The sequence below is a fragment of the Podarcis cretensis genome (genome assembly GCF_951804945.1).
Source record: "Podarcis cretensis genome assembly, chromosome: 12".
Classification (NCBI taxonomy): Eukaryota; Metazoa; Chordata; class Lepidosauria; order Squamata; family Lacertidae; genus Podarcis; species Podarcis cretensis.
The window spans coordinates 13808974-13832552 of NC_137181.1; the positions used below are offsets into that span (position 1 = coordinate 13808974).

General features: G+C 42.2%; 1 protein-coding gene and 1 long non-coding RNA gene across 6 annotated transcripts in view; one reads left to right on the forward strand and one right to left on the reverse strand.

The window, feature by feature from the left end:
* Nucleotides 1-23579, forward strand: part of LOC307199324 — a 138416-nt gene that overhangs the window by 75939 nt on the left and 38898 nt on the right. The window lies entirely within an intron of this gene.
* PTPRN2 (protein tyrosine phosphatase receptor type N2) overlaps nt 9167-23579 on the reverse strand; it is a 643066-nt gene continuing 628653 nt past the window's right edge. Inside the window, exons 22-23 of the mRNA XM_079996433.1 lie at nt 14399-14472; nt 9167-11053 (exon numbers count right to left, since the gene is read on the reverse strand). Coding sequence (XP_079852559.1) covers nt 10982-11053; nt 14399-14472 — 146 coding nt within the window. The 3' untranslated portion in view covers nt 9167-10981. The remainder of the gene's footprint in view (nt 11054-14398; nt 14473-23579) is intronic.

A 23579-nucleotide genomic window follows, 5' to 3' on the forward strand; every position in this document is an offset into this window, starting at 1 on the left:
AGGGTACTTGCGGCCACACACCTATTTAGCTTGCTTGCTTGCTAGGAACCCGAGGAAATGGTGCCACATTTATCACTTTGCCCACTGACAATTTTAGCAGCATGATTCGGTGTCACATAAAGGTGGCCTGAAAGTGAGGATCCTCTGTCTTAATCTGGTTAAAAACAGAGCATGAGCAAATGTTCTGGAGACAGGCAAGATGAATGATTAGAAGAGGTTAAATACGTCCCACTGTGGAAAAAGTAAAGAGATTAGGGCTGTGGAAAGGAGGCAGATGAGACCCCATCGATCACGTTTCTGTGACATAATGAATGGCATTAAAGAGCGCAAGATAAACAATCCTATGTATCTTCTGGTAACGCAGGGCGAGTTAGTTCTGAAAACTATTTTTGTTCCCCTCCCTAAAGGCATGCCTTTATTGCATCTGACTCCTGTTTGCTATAAAGCAGCCTTCCCCAACCTGTCGCTCTCCAGAGAAGTTGGGGCTGGTGGGAGTTGTATTCGAAAACAGCTGGAGGACTGGCGCAGGCTGTTCTAACGCTTATTCTTACATCAGAGTTGCTGATTGCCGTGGCTGTGCTATGCCAGTGCCTCTGCTCCCTGCAGTTCCTAGGTTTATGTATTGCATATTGCAACGAGTTCTACACACGATTGCGTGCGTCTCTGCATGAAAACGAAACCAGCTGCAGCCAGAAACAATGGCAGCTGTGACCAGGAGAGGTTTCTCCCTTGACTCTAATGACCAACTCTCTCTATATTTCTTCTTCTTTTGCTGTGGATATTCTTTTAGAAGAAGGTGTCCCAAGAATTTCAATTCCACCTTGTATGGGGATTCTTTGATGGAACTTAGGAATTTACGTCGGTTGGAATGTTACCCCCGGCTGCCCTTTAAATATGCTCCCTTGTCCAGTCCTTTCCCATTGCTTTATTGTCCTCTCACTTCCGCGGGACCTATGCACTGAGAATAATGTTACAGTGCCATGCCAGCAATCACATTTGGCTCATGATGACATGAAGGCAACAGGAGTGCAAGTGAAGGCAATGTAAATGAAGTCGCTGAAAAGTCAGCCTAGAGGAGATGGATATATATATATATATATATATATATATATATATATAAATGCTGAAAAGGGTTTGGCGGTGTGATAACAAGAAAACCGGCATAATATTTTGGCCACTAATGACAAGACGATGTGCAAATGCAAATGCTGTCACTTGTCTTGAAATGTGGAAATGGAGCTTTCTTCTCCCCATGTGGAGATACTCAAGTTGTCCCTCCTTTTTTGCATGTTACAAGTTCCAGTTAAGTGTGTGACTGTGTGCACGCGTGAAAGGGGTTTTCATGGCAGCATTTCCTTGCCACTGGTGCGCTGCCAGTACTTTTGGCCAAGGAAATATTTTCCTACACACCAGTTGTGGGTGCTGCTACTGGCTATCTTTTGGGTCTCTAGGAAAGTTATATGGCGGGGCAGCCAATGTAGGGCCCTTCAGACTTCAACTCATCCACAGACATAATGGCCAATGGACAGCAAGGATGTGAGTTGTAGTTCAAAACATCTGGAGGTTACCACACTGGCCACACATGGCCTGCTAAACTTTCAGGCTATGGTCTGAGTCTTCTTTAAGAAAGTCTTAGACAGGTACAGAAAGCTTCAGAAAGGTCTGAGGGTGCTTGTTGTAGTTCCAGTTCTTGTCTTGGCCTAAGTGGGAAAACCAGCTGGGAAGATCCATGTGTGTTGCTTTGACCTCCCTTTGAAAGAGGGCAGAATATACACCTCATTAGATAGAGTCAGGGGGTTGGTGTTGAGCAGAAAACTTTGGAAAGCTGTACTCCTCTGTTCTGCTTATGTCAAGCTCCACCTGGAGTCCTGTGTCCAGTTCTGGGTGCCACAATTTAAGGAGGATATTGGAAAGCTGGAACGTGTGCAGAGGAGGGTGACCAAGACGATCAAGGGTCTGGAAACCCAGCCTGATGAGGAATGGCTGAGGGAGCTGGGTATGTTTAGCCTGGAAAAGAGGAGACCGAGAGAAGATAAGCTAGCCATCTTCAGATATCTAAAGGGCTGTCACATGGAAGAAGGAGCAAGCTTGTTTTCTCCTGCAGGACTTAAACCAATGGATTAAAGTTATGAGAAAGGAGGTTTTGGCTAAACATCAGGAAGAACGTTTTGACAGTAAGAGCTGTTCAACAGTGGAACAGACTCCCCTGAGAGGTTGTGGACTCTCCTTCCTGGGAGGTGTTTAAGCAGAGGCTGGAGGGCCATCTGCCATGGATCCTTTAGTTGAGATTCCTCCATTTTAGGGGGTTGGGCCAGATGACCCTACGAGTCCCTTCCAACTCTACAATTCTATGAGTGTATACATAAATGATGATTTGCTAAGATACCGTACTAAATGGGCTACTGTCACTAAATATTATCTGGAATGAGCTTCTGAGCTTGCTGTCTGCAGTCCTGTGCAGCAGAAGTACCTGTCTGTCTTTTGAATTCCCACAAGGCTGTAGATTTGTCACATTAGCAAAGTCAGTAGTAGTGGGGAGAATTTCAGATTACGGAGGAAGAACAAGTGTTTCTAAGGCCTTGACTAAAGACCAGCTTGAAAACCTTGGAACATCTGATTGAAAAGATGGCTGGATTTGTTAGTGATGCGACTATGTCAACCGAGAGTGCAGCGCCCTGTGTATAATCACGGGGACTGAGACACATGGCAGCGTCTAACTCAGCATCATAATGTGTCAAGCAGCAGGAGACAGGCACCAGACTCAGCATCCTTGTGCCAGACATTACTGTCATTCAGAGACTGGTGCTATTGTTCTGCCTCCAAATACCATTATATTCTCTTCCTCCTCCTCCTCCTCCTCCTCCTCCTCCTCCTCCTTCTTCTGTCATTAATGAACACAATGCACTAAGAACTTCCCTTCGGTACCCCAAACCCCATTTCCCAAGTATTAAAATTCCCAGAATTTCAAAATGCAAGACACTCCAGCAGTTTTTAATGAGGCGATAAATACTTTGCTTCCCGCATTTGGGCAGGTAGCTCTGCTTTCAGGTTGCTGGCATGTCCTGAACTATCAGGACATGTAGTACAGCAATACTGAATTTAAGAGCCAAGCTGCATGATAAGTAGATTCACGTTGTGAAACTTTTGCTGGCCTGTGCCCTCGTCAGAGTGCAGGTATAAGAGACATTCTGCATATATCACATTGTTATTCATTCTTACATTGTTGTTACTCCATTTATAGCCCACCTCTCTTCGAAAGGAGCTCAAAGTGGCATATATGATTCTCCACCTCCCCAATTTATCCTCGCAACAACCTGTGAAATAGACAGAGAGGCTCAGAGACAGCGATTAGCCCTAGGTGAGTTCCATAAATGAGTGCTGAATCGCAATTCAAATCCTGGTCTCCCAGGTCCCATATGCTCATCTGTAGAGCGTGAACATGCCAGAAACAAATGTTCCTTCTCCCTGTGCATTTCTTAACATGCTAGTGTTTGAGCATGGTGCTGATAATGCCAAGGTTGCAAGTTCGATTCCCATATGGGACAGCTGCATATTCCTGCTTTGCAGAGGGTGGGACTATTTGATCCTCAGGGTCCCTCCCAAATCTACAACTCGATGATTCTATTTGTGACCATTCTAGAGTGGCTGGGGCAACCCACTCAGATGGTCAGGGTACAAACAAATTATTATTTCCATTTGCTTGTTTTTAATCGATGGTTGAAGTTCCGCACCTGGAGTCTGAAGCTGCACAGTTTAGCAAGAGCTACTTGATGCAATTCTGATGAACATGCAGAACAGGGCTAAACCTGCCAGGTAGGCAAGTAGGGCTGGTGGGCACAAGAAAATACCTGCTGGGTCAGGCCAAAGGTCCACCTAGCCCAGCACTCGGTTCTCATTCCTATTAGGTGGAATGAGACTGCTACCTCTGGTACCCAATTTTCAGCTGTAGATTTTTTTTAATAGCTTCCAGTACTGTGCCCTTAGATTTGGGCTTTGCAATAGGCGTGTAATAAGCTGTGTTATACACTGGTCCATCTAGCACAGTACAGTGGTGCCCCGCAAGACGAATGCCTCGCAAGACGAAAAACCCGCTAGACGAAAGGGTTTTCCGTTTTGGAGGCGCTTCGTAAAACGAATTTCCCTATGGGCTTGCTTCGCAAGACGAAATGTCTTGCGAGTTTTTCCGACTTTTTTCCCCTCCCCCCTTCTTTCTAAGCCGCTAAGCCGCTTATCCGCTAAGCTGATAAGCCGCTAAAAGCTGCTAAAAGCCGCTAAACCGCTAATAGCGCTAATCCGCTAAGCCGTCAATGGGCTTGCTTCGCAAGACGATAAAACCGCTATACGAAGAGAATCGCGGAACGGATTCTTTTCGTCTTGCGAGGCACCACTGTATTGTCTACACAGACGGACAGTAGTTCTCCAGGGTCTTAGGCAGGAGTCTTCCCCAGCTTAACCTGGAGAGGCTGTGAATTGAACCAGGAACTTCTGTGCAAAGCTGATTCTCTGCCAGTCTCTTCCCCATTAATACTCAACTTGTGTTCTTGCTTCTCCTAGTGGCTGCTGGTGCCCAGTTCCAGGCTCAGTCTCTTGTTTACGTATAGTATTTGCATATGCATTGAAGAAGTCCACCTTCTTCAAAACTGCATACATCTGTGTTCATCTGTAGGATCATGGGGAAGCATTCTGGGCCATCAGAACCAGCAGAGAGTAAATGCCAGTAAATGGCAGTGCTAAGGGAAGGAAATATTTAGCTGGGGGGGGGGCAGAGTTGTAGAGAGTCTTGTAGGGTAAGAAGAGTTCCAGAACTTCAAGCCTACTTCCCCATCTTCAAGCCACCCCCCTGCTTTAGAAACAAAACACACTTTGCTCTCTCTCTTTTTTGCAGTAGTCACAGAACTCCACAGACAGCATAACTTTATTCACAAGTGAGGTGTTGTTTTTTTTACGGGAGGTAGAACAAAATACTTTGTATGCTATTTTTTGTTTTAATTATATACATATCTAATATATTTAACTGAACCAGAGAAACTTTTCAAAGACCAAACAAGTTATGTGGTTGGATGGGTATGGTAGAAACACCATGCAGAGGGACACCAGGAGTGATCTGCTAAAAAACAGGGGTGGTGAACCTGTGGCCTATTGGAAGACTCCAACTCCTAGCCAGTATGGCCAACGGTCAAGGATGATGGGAGTTGTAGTCCGGCAACACCTGGAGGGCCACAGGTTCTTCCCACCCATGCACTAAAATGCCTGCTCTCACATAACCCCACTGGGACTTTGCCAACGTCACACTGAAATGAATGGAAGTGGCCCACACTTGGTGGATCACACCCATTGTCAGATAAAATCCTGCTGGTGTTAATGTTTTGTTAGAAGGAGGTAACTAAGGGGAAATCTGCCAAGCTTTTAATTAGATTAAGGCTGCGATTCTTTACAAACTGACAGGGAGTAAATTGCCTTGGGTCAGTGGGACTCGGTCTGCAATAGGCATGCATAGGATTGTGCTTTCAGCCTCACACGTTTCATTTTTTGTTCAGTTATTAGATTTTTACAAGCGGCCTAAATGATGAAATGTTTTTAAAATGCCAAATGAAGTTTTAAGCATAAAAGCATAGCCAACAGTTTGCAAAGTATTAGCAACTATACACTTTAAAAAAGCGAATCATCAGAAACATGTTCACTAAGAGAGTTCCCTAAACACATAGGCAAAATGTAAATTAAAAAGGTAACTATTGTTCTGTAACAAAAACTAATCAAAATTCTATTCCAATAAACAGGCTTTGTTCCTTAAAAAAAATTAATGTCTGTCCCAGTAATTATGAGGTTGGGCTGTTTTATATTAACATTCTACTTGATTGATAAAGCACAAACCCCCAAATTACAGGCAATACTGCTGTCATTCCTCTGTGGGATGTGTTGGAGTAGCATTATACATCTATTTTAGGAAATATGTGCAATGGACATTTTACTCTAGGGTTTTAGTTACTGCTGGGGAAGAATTAAATTCCACTCATCTGAAGGGCTGTGTATGCACTGAGTTTCATTTATTTGTGACGTCAGCCTATTCAGAGCCAGAGTCATTCCAGCAGCCCCTGGAGAAAACCTGCTGGCTTTTGGAACTTTGGAAGACTGTTCTGCAAGCCCCTTGTAATTTGGATTTCAGGAGGCTTGGTGATCGCTATAAAATCCCTCCTCACAAATCTCATGTGAAGTGCATGGACAATAGAAGGAAATTGTTATCTATGGTTAATGTTGTCGTAATTGGCTAGAGTGGCTTCTCTAATATTTAACTTTGAAGAGCTGACTTTTTAATCTTTTGGGTTATTGGACTAGATGTGCCTTTGGTCTGAACTAGAAGGCCTCTTCTTGTGTATAAGAAATCCTGGATAGTGAAGTGCTGTACTTGCACTGCTGCGTAACAAGCCATTTTCCTAAGGCCATTCCAGTTGGCTGAGCATTGCATGAGAATGATGAATTGTGTGGCTCTTCTTTAGGACACATGATGTGCCAGGCTGAACATGCCCATGGGAGCATGTCTGCAGCAGGTCAACCTATGAAACATAAGCAGCTATCCCAGTGATCTAGAACTCACAAAAGGAGCTTATGTGTGTTGGCATGTTTTTTTTCCAGTTTAGAACTTCCTTTTTGAAGTTGGAATGGACCCATTTGTATGGAAATTAGAATAATAAAACACACAGTGATTTCCCAGAGGTGAGCCAAGTACCTAAAATATCATTGTAACAGTGTGACATCACTGTTCTAGGAGATGTCTTCGCTTCCATTGTAAGTCTAAACTATTTAAAGCAGTACTGAAAATTAAACAGTGATAAAAAGGTATAGTTATAAAATAAGAAAAAGCAGAACTTCTCGGATGTTCATCTGCAGTTCATCCCAAAATCTGAGTGCTTGTGATATTCCTTTTCCTCAATTAGCTATTAACACAAACTACGTACACTTAAGTTATACATCCAGAACAGAGAAGACTGACATGGGGAAAATTCTAAAATCACAATTCATTGGAATGAAGGATGGATAGATTCTAGGGCAGAGGATTGCTGATGGTGGGCCAAATGTATCTAATAGAATGGCACTTTATGTACATGACCCTGATCCAAATATATGTGTGTATAGCAGTTCACTGCTATATTCTTATATAGCCTGGATTCAGTTTCTGAGCCCAGCCACAGGAACATCACACAGGCAACCTCTTGAGTGGCAAAGTATTAATCAGTGCTATTATGGCTACCCAGCTTAGATACAAACTCAGCACACTGGACTTCACCATATGAGACACTCTCTTGCAGTTGGGCATATTAACCTGGGTCCATCTGAGCAGAGTTCCTGGGTTCATCAAGATGTGCACGAGTGATACAGTACTGCAAAACTGGTACCCAGGACAGTTACCTGCTTTCAGTAATCTGGTTTGCCAGACTGTTCCGATTACTGAATTAGGAGTTGTGCATGCAGTATTGAACAAACAGATGGCCACTGCTGTCAGGTGCAACCATGCCAAACGTATTTAAGATTTAGGGCTTCATGTATAGGGCAGAATTGAAAGCTCCGCCCTTTCTCAAAGAAGGACACCGTGCGATTAAAGTGGACAGTGCCTGAACATGTGTCTTGCAGGATTCAGGGCCTTTACATGGAATTATGTTAGAAACTTTCAAAGAAATGATTGAATAGCCAATCAGTGAGCTATGGGAGAAGGCTTGAAATTGCTTCAAAACATAAACAGAAGTAACCGCCTACAGTTCAAATTGTACACGTTTGCTCTGTAGAGTGTCTTGCCTTCAGTGGGACTTATAAATCAGCATTACAAGACAGCAGGCTTAAGAGAGTATGAAATACTTTAATCATGGATACTTTAACACCTCTAGAGCTGGGAAAGGGAGATCAGAAGGACAAAGAAAAATGGACCTGCAGCACAATCCTATGCATGCTTACTCAGGTTTTTTTAAAAAAAATTTCTTGCCGATAAGAAACTATTCATACAGATAGGAAGGCTGGTTATTCTTTCCAATAACTGGGATCCCTTAAAGACTCAGTGAGGAACTAGTGTACAGAATAGCTGGCTTTTCTTTCTTTCAGTGGGTTTTGCAAATAGTTCTAATAGCTGGTTGAATGTAGACCTGGAGTGGTGGCCAACATGGTGCACTGCAGATATAAGGGCATATCCAGAATCCTCTTTAGTGGGAAGCATAACCAGACACAGTAGACATGTCTTGGAAGAGGGCAGGTTCTCTCCACACCCGAACATTCCCTTTTTTTATCATGGGAACTCAACCCTGAAGACCACTCAGCTCATCCTGGTCCAAAGTAGGGTCGTTTTCAACCATGTTGAAAGCAGAGATCAATGTAGGTTGAAACATAGATGGGAGCAAACCAACTAAACAGTGCACAAGTTTCCCCCAGATGTGGACCAATGGTATGATTTGACCTAAATCCACTGACATTTCTTTGCAGGCTAGTACAGTGGTACCTCAGTTTTCGAATGTAATCCATTCCGGAAGACCATTCCGAGTTCTGAAAAGTTTGAAAACAGAAAACTCAATATGGAAGCCATATGGCATGTTCGACTTCCAAGGTGTGTTTGAAAGCCGAAGCATTTACTTCCGGGTTTACAGAGTTTGAAAACTGAAATGTTCGTCAACAGAGACGTTCCAAAACCGAGGAACCACTGTAACATACCATCCCCAAGAATACAGGATTTCATAACAAAGAGCTGTATGCCGAGCTTCCCTTTTCGGAATCTACACTTTGATCTCAAAGTTGATGCATGAGTGTGCAGAAATCCATAGCAAACTGTTTACCTCCAGTAAATCAAATTCAAAATGCTAGCAGATGCTGTTCAACTGATTTTTTTCCCTTCCCTAAACTCCTAAAGTAATAAAGGAAACGTGTTAAGAAAAAATAACCAATGAAAAGGCCCTTTCCTTAACCACACCCTAAAACTTTCTATTTTAATTATTATTACAGAAGATCTAAAGTGCTTTTGCCATAGAATAAAGGATGTGGCTAAATATACAGCAGGTGTAGACAAAGAGGATAGAGGAGTCTGCTTTAACTGCTCTAAAGGAGTAATACGCTAATGAATTGTGCAAACCAAACATTTTCCATGTGCCAGGAACTGTGTGCAGAAATGTACACACGAAAACTAACACATCTGGAGCTTTTAAAAACAATTCTTTAATTACTAAGAGGCCGCATAGATGCTTACATTAAACAATGGAGATAAAGGATCTAATCCTCTAAGCGCTGCTAATGCACATCTTCTGTATATTTCAGTGGGGCTTGCAAGTGTGACGAAGAAAGGATGCGTAGCAGTAGTGGCCGGTGGATGGGCCATGGCAGTCCCATTGAAACCGACAAGAGTGTGCTTCAGCTGTGCTTGGTGGATTGTGCTCAAGAATTGAAACATGTGATTTCATTCACAGGATGCTGTGATCTAACTGTTCTAGCCAAATTATACATTTAAAACAAAACATAACTGTACAGAAATTTACAGACACACACCTCAGATTGAGAGCCACAGTTAAGTGCCAGAAGCATGGAAACAAATAATTAATAGCTAGCATACTACACAGTAATTCAAGTAATCTTCTTTAATTCAAAGCTCAAGCAAATGAAGATGTTTCCTGCAAAAGCACGTTTCAATCAGCAAATTGAAATCAGCAAATGCCAGGGGAATGGAAGCCTCCTTGTATGCAGCTTTGCATGTGCAGTAGGAGGAGGCTGGATCGCTCCCTCTTATGTTTAAAAGGGAATTATTGGACAGTTTTATAGTAAAAGATAGCAATCCTAAAAGCACTTATGTGCAAGTAACATAATGTAAAATAAGGCTACTTGTAAGTGGATTAAGAACTAAAGGCAACTACTATTGGTTTTAAATTATTCTGCAAATTTGGAATCAAGTGGAAAAAGGAACCTGCTGTAATTTTGAATAACTATATGCTAGCAATTCAATCAGATATGACTGAAAGTCCTAAAAAAAAATCTCTTTACCGGTCTTTAAAAAAGCATGCACTTTTGGATTTTTAAAAAAGGTAAATTAATCTCAAGATATAAACACAACGGTAGATGCAATTTCTCTTCTAATTCTAAAAAAAGGAAAGAAAGAAAACCAACATTCAGCAGTTTGCCAACACAGGGGCTTTCAAACCCTCTTGTGAAGTTCAATTACTTTGCCTTTCTTTCCCTCTATTAGGGCAGTGATTCACAATAAAAAAGTTTGCTGTGCTCTTTGGAAACTTGGGCTCCTGCTAACGTGACCGACTTTTTATCCCTGGTTGTGCTAACTGTGCAGGTCCCTGGACTTAAGAGCTCAGATTTGCCTCTATTCATTGCACAGAAGATGGAAAGTAAACAACCGTTAAGAAAAGTGTTCCTTTTGCCAAGGCGCAGCGTGAAGTGGCGCAGCCTCTTTATGCAAGAAATCGGAGCTGTGTTTACTAACACGTGGCATTGTTCTCTGGTCTTGCTTGGCCTTTGTAAGAACAACCCCCTATGCTTGGTTTTTTTTTTATTTTCAAAAAAGTAATAATTAGGCCCCCTGCCTCTTTTATTCAGTCCTGGAGAAGTTTACAGATACACAAGAGAGCACTATGTTGCCAAAGATACACTGAATGCACTGCGCATCCACAACACGGTGTATTTTCTATTAACAAGGTGTACATGTGCTTTCAATGTGTGAGATTCAGAACATCGTGGATGTTAAGAGGAGCTAGAGGGATTGTTCTTGTCTCTTAAGCCAAGGTCTCAGTGTGTATTATTTCTGAATACCATAACAAGAACAAGGATATACATTAACTGCTGGACTTTTAACCGGCAATAGAAGTTTGTAAAGATCCCTATCGATATGTGGTTACAATAGCAGACACACAAGTTAAGGTCAGGCCACGGTTTCCAATGACATTCACAGGGACCGAGGATAATGGAAGAGGGAGACGAGCGCCTTGGGAGCCTTCCGGGGATGACGAGTTGCTCACTGCGGAAGAGCTTTGAGGATTGCGTTCACTTCTTCCGCAACTGCCGTCAACGCAAACTCAAACTGTTCCTGTAGATAGAACAGTTGGGATTAATGTTCTGGAGCATTTCCAGGAATCCTGGTGAAACATTTAGCAAAATATCTAGGGACTAACTGTACAGAACAGAACAACAACAACAACAAAAAAGAGGCAAAGAAGAAAATGTCCTGAGATTAAGATTATAGACTCAATGTGTGCCCACCGTGTGGCTTAATCACTGCAGCTCAGAGTGACCTTAACTACAAATAACTCATCAGCACCATTAGTAATGCTAGCTATTAGCCTAGACGAATGGCCTGTGAGCAGTGATCAACCTGGAAATCCTGCCAGTTTGTATGGGAAAATTGGCCAGCAAAGCATAGGAAACAGGGAGCATAACATAGGAAACAGGCCTCAGACCTAACATAATCAACGAGACACGTTGTGTATTGCTTTCTTTGAGAGAATGAGAGCAGCCCATATGGGGCTCCCAATTATTTATTAATTTATTATTGCATTTTTATCCCACCTTTTTACTGAAGGAACTCAAGGTGGTGTAGATGGTTCTCCCCCTCCCCATTTAATCCCCACAACTGCCATGTGGGGTAGGTTAGGCTGAGAGGCAGTGGGCTGGCTCCAAGACCACTCTGTGAGCTTCACTGCCAAGTGGGGATTTGAACCCTGGTCTCCCAGGTTGTAGACTGACACTCTAACCACCACACCACAAGGTCTTTCCCTCCACCTGAGATACAAAGCACACCCAATGCACATTTTAAACACATGACTTTCCCCCAAAGATTCCTAGGAACTGTAGTTTGTTGGGAATTATAGCTCCGTGAGAAGGAAACCACAGTTCCCAGGATTCTTTGGGGGGAAGCTATGTGCACTGGATGAGCTTTAAATGTGTAGTGTAGATCTGCCCAGACTCTCCTAGTTTCAACACCGGGTGATTATAGAACAGGGCTGAGAAACCTGTGGTTCTCCACATATTTCTGGACTGCAACTTCCACCAACCATACCCAGCATGGTCAGTGGTCAGAGCTGATGGGGAGTTCCCCATCATCTGGAGGGGGTGCAGCGTTCCCAGCCCTCTTTTAGGCCAATTATTGTGCAACTTTGTCACAAGATTTTCAGAGGTTTTACTACTTAAACTCTGGGAATTGCATGCTAGCAGCTCACTTCCAAGATTCTACATGTAAGCAAATGTGTATGTCTATCCTTATCACCAGGATCCAGATGTACATAACATAAATCACTAAAAAATTTACAACCATAATTGAGAGACTACTTGGAAACCATAAATGCACCACCTCGGATTTCGTAACGGAAGAAAGGTGGGATATAAATTTAAGGAGAAAATATGCGTTCATTTTATGTGGATTGCAAAGTGTCTCCCCTGTAACCTCTGGACCCCAAATATAGGGAAAACAGTCATGATTAAAACAACTACAAACATACTGAAAGGGATCATTTCCACCAATCAGTGAGCTATGAAAACATGGTGCAATGTCTGCTTGTAAACCCAATGTCACTGCTGTTTATTTTGCCTAGAGATACACTCTAATTGGCATTTCTATCCTGATTTTTAATCCACTGTTTTAAATTACTGTAAGAGGCTCATCCCTTATTTGTATTCAGCTGGGAGAGAACATGGTTTGTTTAAATCTATCACATGTACAAAATTCTCTGGAAACTGCCCATTACTGGCTCATAGCCAAATATTTAGAGTTTGCAGTGTCCTTGGCACAACAAAGTAATTTGGGCAATTTTAACAAGGGGATGAATAGTTAAAAGGAAGGTGAGCAAAACCTTGAATCCATTTTTTTAATACCAGATCATCAATAACTTTAGCCTGATACTATTGAAGTCCTTTCAAATATATTTTTTTAAAAAAGCTTTAGCCCAGAGCCCATCTGTGACTACATGCAAAACGTAAATGAATAGAATAAATCAGAATTCTAGATCATACTCTAATTGTGCTCTTAGACATTTTTTAAAATTGTTGGGTTGGATCCAATGGCTGCCTGAGCGGAAAACAGCCTGCACAATCATACTTTCTTCTCTGCACCCTTGGAAAAGCCATTCCAGAGAGTTGGGTCCCCACTCTGAACAGGATGGGCTGTGTTGTTATAGGTCTGCTGCAGAAGGTGGGGGAGAGTCACCTGAAACTGGGTGGAGGAGTCTTGCAATTTCACACAATCCCTCCAGTCTACTAAAGTCCTATACAACAGAGCTTACAGTCCCCAACCACCCTCTGGAGAAGCTTTATGCAGGCTATAGGGCTGCAGAGAAGTGGGCAAGACATTTGAGTTGTGCAAGTGGTCTTCTACTTGCATAACTAACACACACAACCTTTAAAGAGGATTGCTGGAATATGTATCTCCCATCATGGCACGACTTTACATTTACTTATTCAATTTGCGTAAATAATCTATTATTACATAACTTTATTATTTTTATTTCAACCTGTTCTGTCTCCCTAGTGGTGGTTTTTCCTATCAAAATCACTTTTGGAAGTGATAATGGCTTGGATCCTGACTCGCATTAACATACTTCCTACTCAAATAACGGAGCTCTACTGCCTTCCACTTCCCACTCTAGTCCCTTACCCAACTTCCAAAAACTTGCTCTTGAGGATTAGGGAAACCTTCGGAACAGCATGGGCTATGGTCCTAGCAGGAAGAGGGAATAGGTGAAAACAAGAGACCCACACTTGCATACGCAGAAGTGTCACGGCATGAGAAGAAGGAAGTTTTAGATCCAAGCCAATACATACCTGGTACTATATTACTCCTGTGGCCTAGTAGTACTTCTGCTTAAGACTTCTAACTTTTTCAAATGTATTTCTTTAACATATTCCATCAACGTAATGTTTAACCTATTTTGTCCTAATTTGAGAATCTTGTCTCGAGAGCCAGTGTGGTGTAGTGGTTAAGAGCGGTATACTCGTAATCTGGTGAACTGGGTTCGCTTCCCTGTTCCTCCACATGCAGCTGCTGGGTGACCTTGGGCCAGTCATACTTCTTTGAAGTCTCTCAGCCCCACTCACCTCAAAGAGTATTTATTGTGAGGGAGGAAGGGAAAGGAGAATGTTAGCCACTTTGAGACTCCTTCGGGTAGTGATAAAGCGGGATATCAAATCCAAACTCTTCTTGAACTCCAGCCTTCTTGCTAAGAATGCTTGATGGACCCTACCATTCAGATAACGGTCTTTAGTCATCTAAAGATTGCTATATTTAACATTTCAATCCAGATCAAAAGTAAGAATTTTCAGAAGAAAAAGCAAACACAAAAGAATGCACTTTGTGTTAAATTGTGCCCTATCCTCCTTTTCTTTTGGGAGAACTAAAGCAAAGTATTAAGGTCTTTAACCCAAGTGGATTTATTGACAGTACCTTTGTCTGGACCATGCCAGGTCTCTGGTCTCTCAAGTGCTCCAGAGTAGCAGCAATATCAATCTCTTTAGCACCTGCCGGAAATAAAAATAAAATAAATCACCAATTGGACTGAGTTCAAAGTGATGATAATATATGCTCCATCTGTCAATCTCCTGCTACTGGATTCCCTTTGGGCTATGAGCCCAATTGAAAATTATACAGTCATCTCTCAGCAGATTTGGCATGCTGCTCAAGAATTGGCATTCAGAAACGCAGGAAGAATAAAGCCAAGGATAGCTTTGATTAGCATTAGTTATTTTTTTGAGAAAAAAAATGATAAAGAATCGTTAAAAGATGTCTGTATTGATGCTGACAGGCAGCAAAATGCATTTATTGACAATTAACTCAGTGTTTCAAACTCATTGTAAATGTATATATTAGGGGTGTGAACTGGCCTCAGGATTCATTTTGAATCTGTGCTTTAACCTCCCCCCCAAAAAATCTGTTCCTAGGTTGCTCTTGTCTGTCTGTGATTTGAGTCCTGAGCCACTCTGTGTATAACAAGATTTGTGTTCCACATTCACTCTCTTGGCAAAAGTGGGTAGAATTTGCAGGCACAGAAGCTCCTCAAGAGTAGATCAAGGCTGCCAGATAGGCAGACAGCTGTAGGGTCCCCCCCTCCCCCACATGGCACCTTTAAAGTTTATTTTTAAAAACCACACACACACAGGAAGGGTCTGTATTTTTTCATTTTCTGCCATTGGACTAAAATACTAAAATCCGTATTAGGTTAATATTTTTGAGTGGGGGTGTGTGTCTTGATCTTTTGTAACTTTAAATAATTGCAAGGTGGGCATTGTACTAGTATTCTTGCTTGTACATTTTTTAAGAACATGAGCAGCCAGTTTAACTTTCTGGTGCTTCCTTTTGTTCTCATATAGGCACTATAAGGTAAAGCTGCCTCAAATGTGGTTTGCAGAATGCTGATGAGTTAAGGAGATTATATATGTGTATAATCTTTAAAAAGAGCAGTAAAAGGTTTTTTTTTTTTAAAAAAAAAATGTTTAATGCCTTGAGAACTATTCACCCAGTTGTCCTCTTTCTAGGATTCAAGATCATATTTGAAATTAGGGTCTTTTTTTTTTTACCACAGTGAGGATCCATTTATGCTTACATTAAACCATTATTTTTCAGTAGTGATGTCTGCTTTGTTAAGGCTGTTGATTTGCCTAGCATTGCCTCACTTTCTCTTGTCGTGCCTTTCCATGTGGCCTGGGGGTGTGAACCACACAGACTAAGCTGAAGACTCATAAGATCCTACATAATAAACTCTCACTACTCACATTGTGAACTATACAAAACACCACACACAAAAAAGTAAATAAATATTTGTGGCGGATTTACACAACCAGTTTAAGTGTAAGATTGCAATGCAAAGTGGTACCTTCTTGCTGTGGTTTTTTTAAAAACACCATATAGTTAGCACACGAAGGGAGAAGATTCTGTGAGTTGTCTTAAGCGTTACTGGAACTTTAAACAAAATTTCTGCACTAAGAACAACAGAATGAAGCTACCAAAGTGGACTGGATCCTATTTTGTTTGGCGGTCAGGGAAAGAAACTACATTCATAAATGTAGATTTAAGCCCTCTTTCCCCTTGTGTGGTAGGGAAGCAATAAGTCTGGCATCAAGCAGCTGGCACAGGGATTACCGAATCTCAGGAGGATTAACAATTCTGGCCTGTAGGAGGGTCACCAGAATTGTATGCTGTGTAACCACATGGTGCTTTCAGGACAAAGCCTACAAAATTCTGAGTGACGCTCACTTTTAGTAATGTGGAACATTCAACAGGAGCTAGTTACTCCTTTAGTGTGGTATAGTGGATATTCACTCTACTTTAGCCTCAGCTGTTGCAAGGATAAAGTAGGATGATCATATATATTCCTTCCTGAGCTTCTTGGAGGAAGAGTGAAATGCAAAATCAAATTAAAAACCAATTAACATAACCCTAGATGGGCAGACAAAACTATGGGTTATAAATTGTTCCAATTACAGATAGGTAGCTGTGTTGGTCTGCCATAGTCAAAACAAAAAAAATTCCTTCCAGTAGCACCTTAAAGACCAACTAAGTCAGTTCTTGGTATGAGCTTTCGTGTGCATGCACACTTCTTCAGATACCAGGTATCTGAAGAAGTGTGCATGCACACGAAAGCTCATACCAAGAACTGACTTAGTTGGTCTTTAAGGTGCTACTGGAAGGAAATTGTTCCAAGTTTCACAAAAATTCAGTCATAGATATGATATGCAGAAGATATTATTAGGATGGGAAGACAATGTAGGAAGAAAAATGCTAGGATATTAATGCCTTTGACGTTACATCAGTGGGGTGGGAGCTGTAACATTTAAAGGCCCGGTACCACATGAGTGGGACCATTTGCAATGGTTCTTTCCACCCAGTTGTAACTCCTGATGCTTGCTGGGTGATAATTATGTGCATGATCAGACCCTTCCATATGTTGCTGAGCCTTTAAGTGGTGCTGCAGCAACGTGGGATGAACCTAAATGACTTACCATAATACCACTGCTGTAAAGGCTACCATTTAAACTTTTTATTCCTACTTTGTTTACATATAAAGTTCACGTTGAAATGAATGGCAGTACAAAAGGCCCAGTGAATTACCTACTGCTCAGGTTGTATTAAAACTACCTGTTTCTTTTTCAAAGAAATTGTCAAATGTAGCAGCAGAGAGTACACCTAGCAGATGTGGTGCTGGACTCAGAAGACTTGGATTTCAATTAATTCCCAGCTAAGAGACCGATCTTCCCATGTCACCCTGAGGCACTGACTTAATCTGCATTTCAGACAGCTGCAGAGTAATAATCCTAGGTGGGAACAACCAAACAAGCTCTGCTGTCAACACCACAAGTTTTAGCTGAATAATTTGAGGGTTTTTTTTAATGTTTTTTGAATAATTGGGGGGGAATGGGAAATTTTATTTATAGAAGCATTTTGGTTTAACCCTCATGGTCTGGGTGCGTTTATAATATACCCATTTGCAGAGGAAGAAGCGATACCGAGGGAACGCTAATACCTTCCATGTTCACACATTTGTATCATACCCTTCCTTCCAGGAGCTTATGGTAACGTAGAAGAGGTTGAGAGATGGTGGAAGTACTCAACTGGAAGTGAGTGTTCCGGTTTGGGAAGCCAAATGTCTGACGTGGCTTCCGATTGTGTGCAGGAAGCTCCTGCAGCCAATCGGAAGCTGTGCCTTGGGTTGTTGAACATTTTTGGAAGTCGAATGGACTTCCAGAACGGATTCCGTTCAACAACCAAGGTATGACTGTACATTGGAATCATAGAATTGTAGAGTTGGAAGGGGCTTTGTTGTTTGTCTCCTACAATTTTTACGCATAAACTCTCAATCTTCCTTCCGTGCTACAGGTCATGGATTTCTTCACAAGTGTACACACCCTTTACGTATAATCCTACTTTCCCTCCCTTACTGTTTGGTCTATTTCTTTTGAGCAGGTTATACTCATCAGTTCTTACATTCTAGTCATGAGTCTCATCTCACCAGGTTTCAGTAATGCCTGCTAGGTATATTTGCCATCCTATATTAACGTTCCAATTTGTCTTGCTTGTTTCCCATACTTTGTGCATTAGTATAGAGATAACTGAAATCATGAGTCATTCCCTCCAGCCGCTTACTTCTTGTAGTTTCTTGCCCTTTGGCAGGTTTCTGGAGCACCACCTCAGTTTTCTGTGCACCAGTGAAGCTATTATCCCTAGTACCATATGTTCTTCTGCTGTCAGTAATGTTGTCTCTCTCCCTCAGGATCTAGTTTAAAGCTTTCCTGAGCAGGTTCATGAGACTCTTAGCAAACACATTCTTGCCAACTACTGTGATCTGTGGAGAAAAACTACTTTAGGAGCCTTGGCTACTTCTGTAGTGAAAAGGAGCGTGAACTATGGCATGCAGGCCTCAGAAACTAGTAAAATGTCAATATGGTCAGCAGGTACAGCTCCTGAACTCTCATATGTTCATCTTATTTTGAGCCCTGTTTCTCTACTCCCTAGTCCCCTTTTGAAGCAGAGAAATATATTAAAACATTACATATATATATATAATTGGATCCTGCTGCCATTTGGTGCTCCTTCATGGCTGTAATAGCAGGTATTATGTCAGGTTTCAAGTTGGTGAAGATCCTGCGGAATGACCTTTATTTTACTCAGGTTTCAAAACACATAAAAGATGTGCTAAGTTGGGCAACTGGCTGGTTTTCGGGCACCTCTAACATTCACAGAGCACTTCCTTTGGGGGTGAATTAAGTTACAACCAAATCCTGTTCTAACAGCTTTAGGGTGCTTTGAAAATGCTACATTCCATGTGGAACTTAAATATGCATAGAATTTATTTTTCCACATTTGTGTTGACTAAAAGCATTTGTTTCTTGATAAATATAGCATTACTTGGCTAGCCCTTTCATGTAGATCTTCATTATCAGTATTCTCTGAAGCAGCCCACCCAACTCCTGCTGCGAGACAAGCAAGTACATTCATATGCCACAAAACTGAGAGCCCTTAAAAGGTCTGGATTAAGCAAGAAGATCACTAACTCAGGCCAATTCTGAGCTGCATCAAATGTCAAACTTAATTAACATACATAACGCTATACAGAAATTTTTCACTGCTCCATTTTTTTCCTTACAGCTACCATGAAAGCTAGCAAGAAGAATCCCATTTAGGATATGCTAACAACACAACAAACAAAACAAAATACACAGAATGCCCAGGAAATTATAAAACAAAATTCCGAAGCATTAATTTAAAGAGTCCGTCATAAAACATGCCATTCTGAGCTCAGTTCTATGCTCTTTTGAAACTTAACTATGGATTAAGACAGATATTTCGATGAAAATGCTTGCTTCCTTCTCCAATCTTTTGTATGGCTGTATTTTTAACAGGCGGGACGAGGGTGGCGCTGTGGGTAAAACCTCAGCGCCTAGGACCTGCCGATCGTCAGGTCGGCGGTTCGAATCCCCGCGGCGGGGTGCGCTCCTGTTGCTCGGTCCCAGCGCCTGCCAACCTAGCAGTTTGAAAGCACCCCCGGGTGCAAGTAGATAAATAGGGACCGCTTACTAGCGGGAAGGTAAACGGTGTTTCCATGTGCTGTGCTGTCTCGCCAGATGCAGCTTGTCACGCTGGCCACGTGACCCGGAAGTGTCTTCGGACAGCGCTGGCCCCCGGCCTCTTAAGTGAGATGGGCGCACAACCCTAGAGTCGGACACGACTGGCCCGTACGGGCAGGGGAAACTTTACCTTTTTATCTTTAACAGACAACACACAATTTCTACTGGCGGTGTCTGTTATTTACCTCATAAATACAACTATGTTTTGCATGCAGAAATGTTGCCTGCATCCTCTAAAAACTTCTCTCTTCTGAGACTTCAGTCCATGAGATTTCTTATTTCCAAATTGATTACTATTTCAAACTTATTGATATCAGCTCATTCTTTTCAGAATCTTCTAAAGCTCTGGAAGTCTTTTTTCTCCTTCTAAAGATATTGACTGTGTGTGATCAATTCAAAGGTCCCAACCCTGAATAAATGAGGCAGTTTTTATAGTTTCTGCTGTTAACTCTTCCATTCTAAATACCACAGGGCTGGGGGGGGGGAACCCTCAATGTTTAACTGAAATAAATAAATAAATGATCAGTAAATTGTTTTGCTTACTTCCAATGAAAAGAAAGGCTTGGATAACTGTTCAAGGAAGTATCAACTCCTTGCAGTGCATGATCCAGCTCCTTTCTCAAATGGTTCTATTTTGCTTAAGTTGTCTATAATAATGTTTGGAAGTCTGTGTGTGCCTACAAATTTCTCTACTAGAATCTGCGACTTTTCATCTGGGTGAGTCACGTCACATAGGGCTTTGGAAGCACCACTATGAGCTGATCAGCAGTTCTGCAAAACCTTCTCCTGTCTAAACTGCATTCTTACATATTCCACATCTGACATCATATGACGTCAACAACAACAAATTATTTGTACCCTGCCCATCTGACTGGGTTGCCCCAGCCATTCTGGACGGCTTCCAACATACACAAAACATACCGTATTTTTCGGACCATAGGGCGCACCCAGTTTTTTTGGGGGGAAATAAAGGGGGGAAAATTATTCCCCCCCCCAGGCGCGGGGCTGGGGCGGGGGAAGCTCGAGCTTTCCCCGACCCCAGCCCCCAAACAGGCAGCTCTCCGCAAGCAGCGGGAGCGCTCCCGCTGCTTGCGGAGAGGTCCGCGAAGCCTGGGCGCGCTGAGCTCAGCGCGCGCAGGCTTCGGCTTGCAGGCAAGTCTCCGCAAGCAGCGGGAGCCCAGCGCTGGGCTCCCGCTGCTTGCAGAGAGGTGTGCGAAGCCTGGAGAGTGTGAGGGGTCGGTGCACACCGTCCCCCTCACTCTCCAGGCTTCAGCGAAAGCCTGCATTCGCACCATAGGACGCACACACATTTCCCCTTCATTTTTGGAGGGGAAAAAGTGCGTCCTATGGTGCGAAAAATACGGTAATAAAACATAAAACCTTAAAAAGTTTCCCTATACAGGGCTGCCTTCAGATGTCTCCTAAAGGTTATATAGTTACTAATCTCCTTGGTAAAGTAAAAGCAAAGGTAAAGGACCCCTCGGTGGTTAAGTCCAGTCCAAAATCGACTATGGGATGTGGTGCGCATCTCCACTTTCAGACCGAGGGAGCTGGCATTTGTCCACAGACAGCTTTCTGGGTCATGTAGCCAGCATGACTAAACCATTTCTGGCACAACAGGACACTGTGATGGAAGCCAGAGCGCATGGAAACGCCGTTTACCTTCCCGCCACAGCGCTACCTATCTATCTACTCACACTGTTATGCTTTCGAGATGCTAGGTTGGCAGGAGCTGGGACAAAGCAATGGGAGCTCCCCCCGTCATGCTGATTTGAGCTGCCGACTTTACAATCGGCAAGCCCAAGACACTTGGCGGTTTAGACCACAGCACCACCTGCATCCCTGCTCATCTCCTTGACATCTGATGGGAGGGCATTCCACAGGGTGGGTGCCACTACCAAGAAGGCCCTCTGCTTGACATCAGGTGTCAGGTAGATGGGCTTGGCTTGGCTAAAATGGCCTCGCTGCTTTAACCCATCTGAAAAATAATACCATGTTTCTGAACTTGCTGGGAGTATTCTATAAAAGCATGCTTAAAAAAAATATTAAATAGTCTTTATCAGTCAAAAACTAAAACTATCTTCTTCCATGTTTGCATTTGAATACGGCTTGAGGCACAGTTTTTACTGTGGTTGACTATCTGTTGAAAAAACTTGCCGCAGCCAACAATATTGCATAATTGTGTTAAACTGGCTAACTCCATCGTCAGTTAACATTACAGTAAAAGCAGCTCACTCACATAATGCCTTTGTAAATATATAATAAGATTTTGTTGAACGCAAAAGAGCTATTTTGACAAAACTGCAGCCGCAGTATTTCAGAGAACATAGAATGTTCTTACTTGAAATGACCTAAAATTGGCTTGTGAAAAATATGCCTAAAAATGAAAGCAAGATTCAGGCTGTTTCTGCTGCTTTCACTTTTTTCCTCCATCGGATAACTGACTGGGTCTAATGAGCTGCAAAGTTCAAGGCTTAGCGATTCAATAAAATTCAAAACCTAGAAGGCAAGACAGCTACTTTTTAGAACAGAAGACTTTTCTCCTTCTCTTTCTTTGTGGGCTTCTCAGTAATTATGTCTCTGTGCCAACCCACTCATATCCTTTGAACTATCAGATCAATAACACTGCATATTTTCCCCAGAACTACATTGTAAAATATGGCAATAAGAAAGGGCTATGCAGATATTTGTTTTGTTTTTTTTAAATAATTTTTATTAACTGGCCAATCACATCAAATTAAATCACATCATATAAATTCCGAATTACAAAGCCAAATTTTTAAATTTTGTTGGGGGAACCCATACTTCAAGATCCAAAGGGGAATTCAGATCATCTTCTTATTACTGCGTTAATGTCCAAATCAGTCCCAATCAGTCCAAACAAAGTTCATAATTCTATCCAGTCTTATCTTGGTGTTGCCACATCATATCTTGTTCGTATAATTTCTCTTTTTCCTTTACGATCTCTTCTGTTAGTCTCCTTAAGCCGATAGCAAGTGTAATAATCCTGTGTGGATTTCCCGTTCCTTCACTAAGTCCAGATGGTTTCCATATATCTCCTTCGTAGATAACATCACTTTGTCCATCGTAAATTTTGGCATTTGTCGCTCTTAAGTCCCACCGAGGAGTTGATTCACGATATGTAAACAACTCTATTTCTCTCTTTCTCCTCCCAGACCCAAGAGCTCCCACAATGCCTCACAAAATGGCGAACGGCATTTTTTCCTGACTGCGTCACTCCAAAACTCTTAGCTTTCCAGCTTCATCTTGAAACATTGCTTTGGATCGAAAGTTTATCTCCACACAGCCTTAAATCCACAGCTTAAGTCCTTAATTTCTGACTCATTAGGGGAGGGGGATTCTTGTTAAATCACATAAAAAGGTAGAGGCAGGTTCCCCCCCCCCTCAGTCATTACCGTATCTTGACGTTCTTCTCGAATTTTATTGTTGTCTTGTTATCAGAGATCTCTTCTGTCAGCAGTATTTACTCCCCTTTTTCCTTGATGTATGTGCAATTAATCATGTCCAAATTATTTCTTTTAAAGATCATTGCAACCAGTGGCGCGAATCGGGGACGGCGTCGAGGAGTGCCGAAAATCCCACAGGAGGGCTTTGTGCCTAGTGCCCCCACCCCCACAAATTCGGGGGTGGTATAGGGCACAGCAGGCAAGGGCCGTCCCCCCCCCATAATCCTGGGGGGGTTAAGGAAGCTAATTACCCCCATCATAGCCTCCAAATTACCTCGTGTGGGTCGGAGAGATGTTATTGTCAGCCATCTTCCGATGCGCCACCTAGTGGCCCCTATGCAGATATTTATTTGGAAATTGGATCTCGGAAGCAAAAGTTACAGTGTTGGAAGCCAAAAAAATTATTTCAGATTTATAAAACTCTGTAAATTAATGATATTTCCACTACAACATTACTGATTCACAATTTTAATTAAGCCAACACATGTGGGACAAAAAGCGGCATAGAAACATATTATTGAGCTTAACTGGATTGCAGAC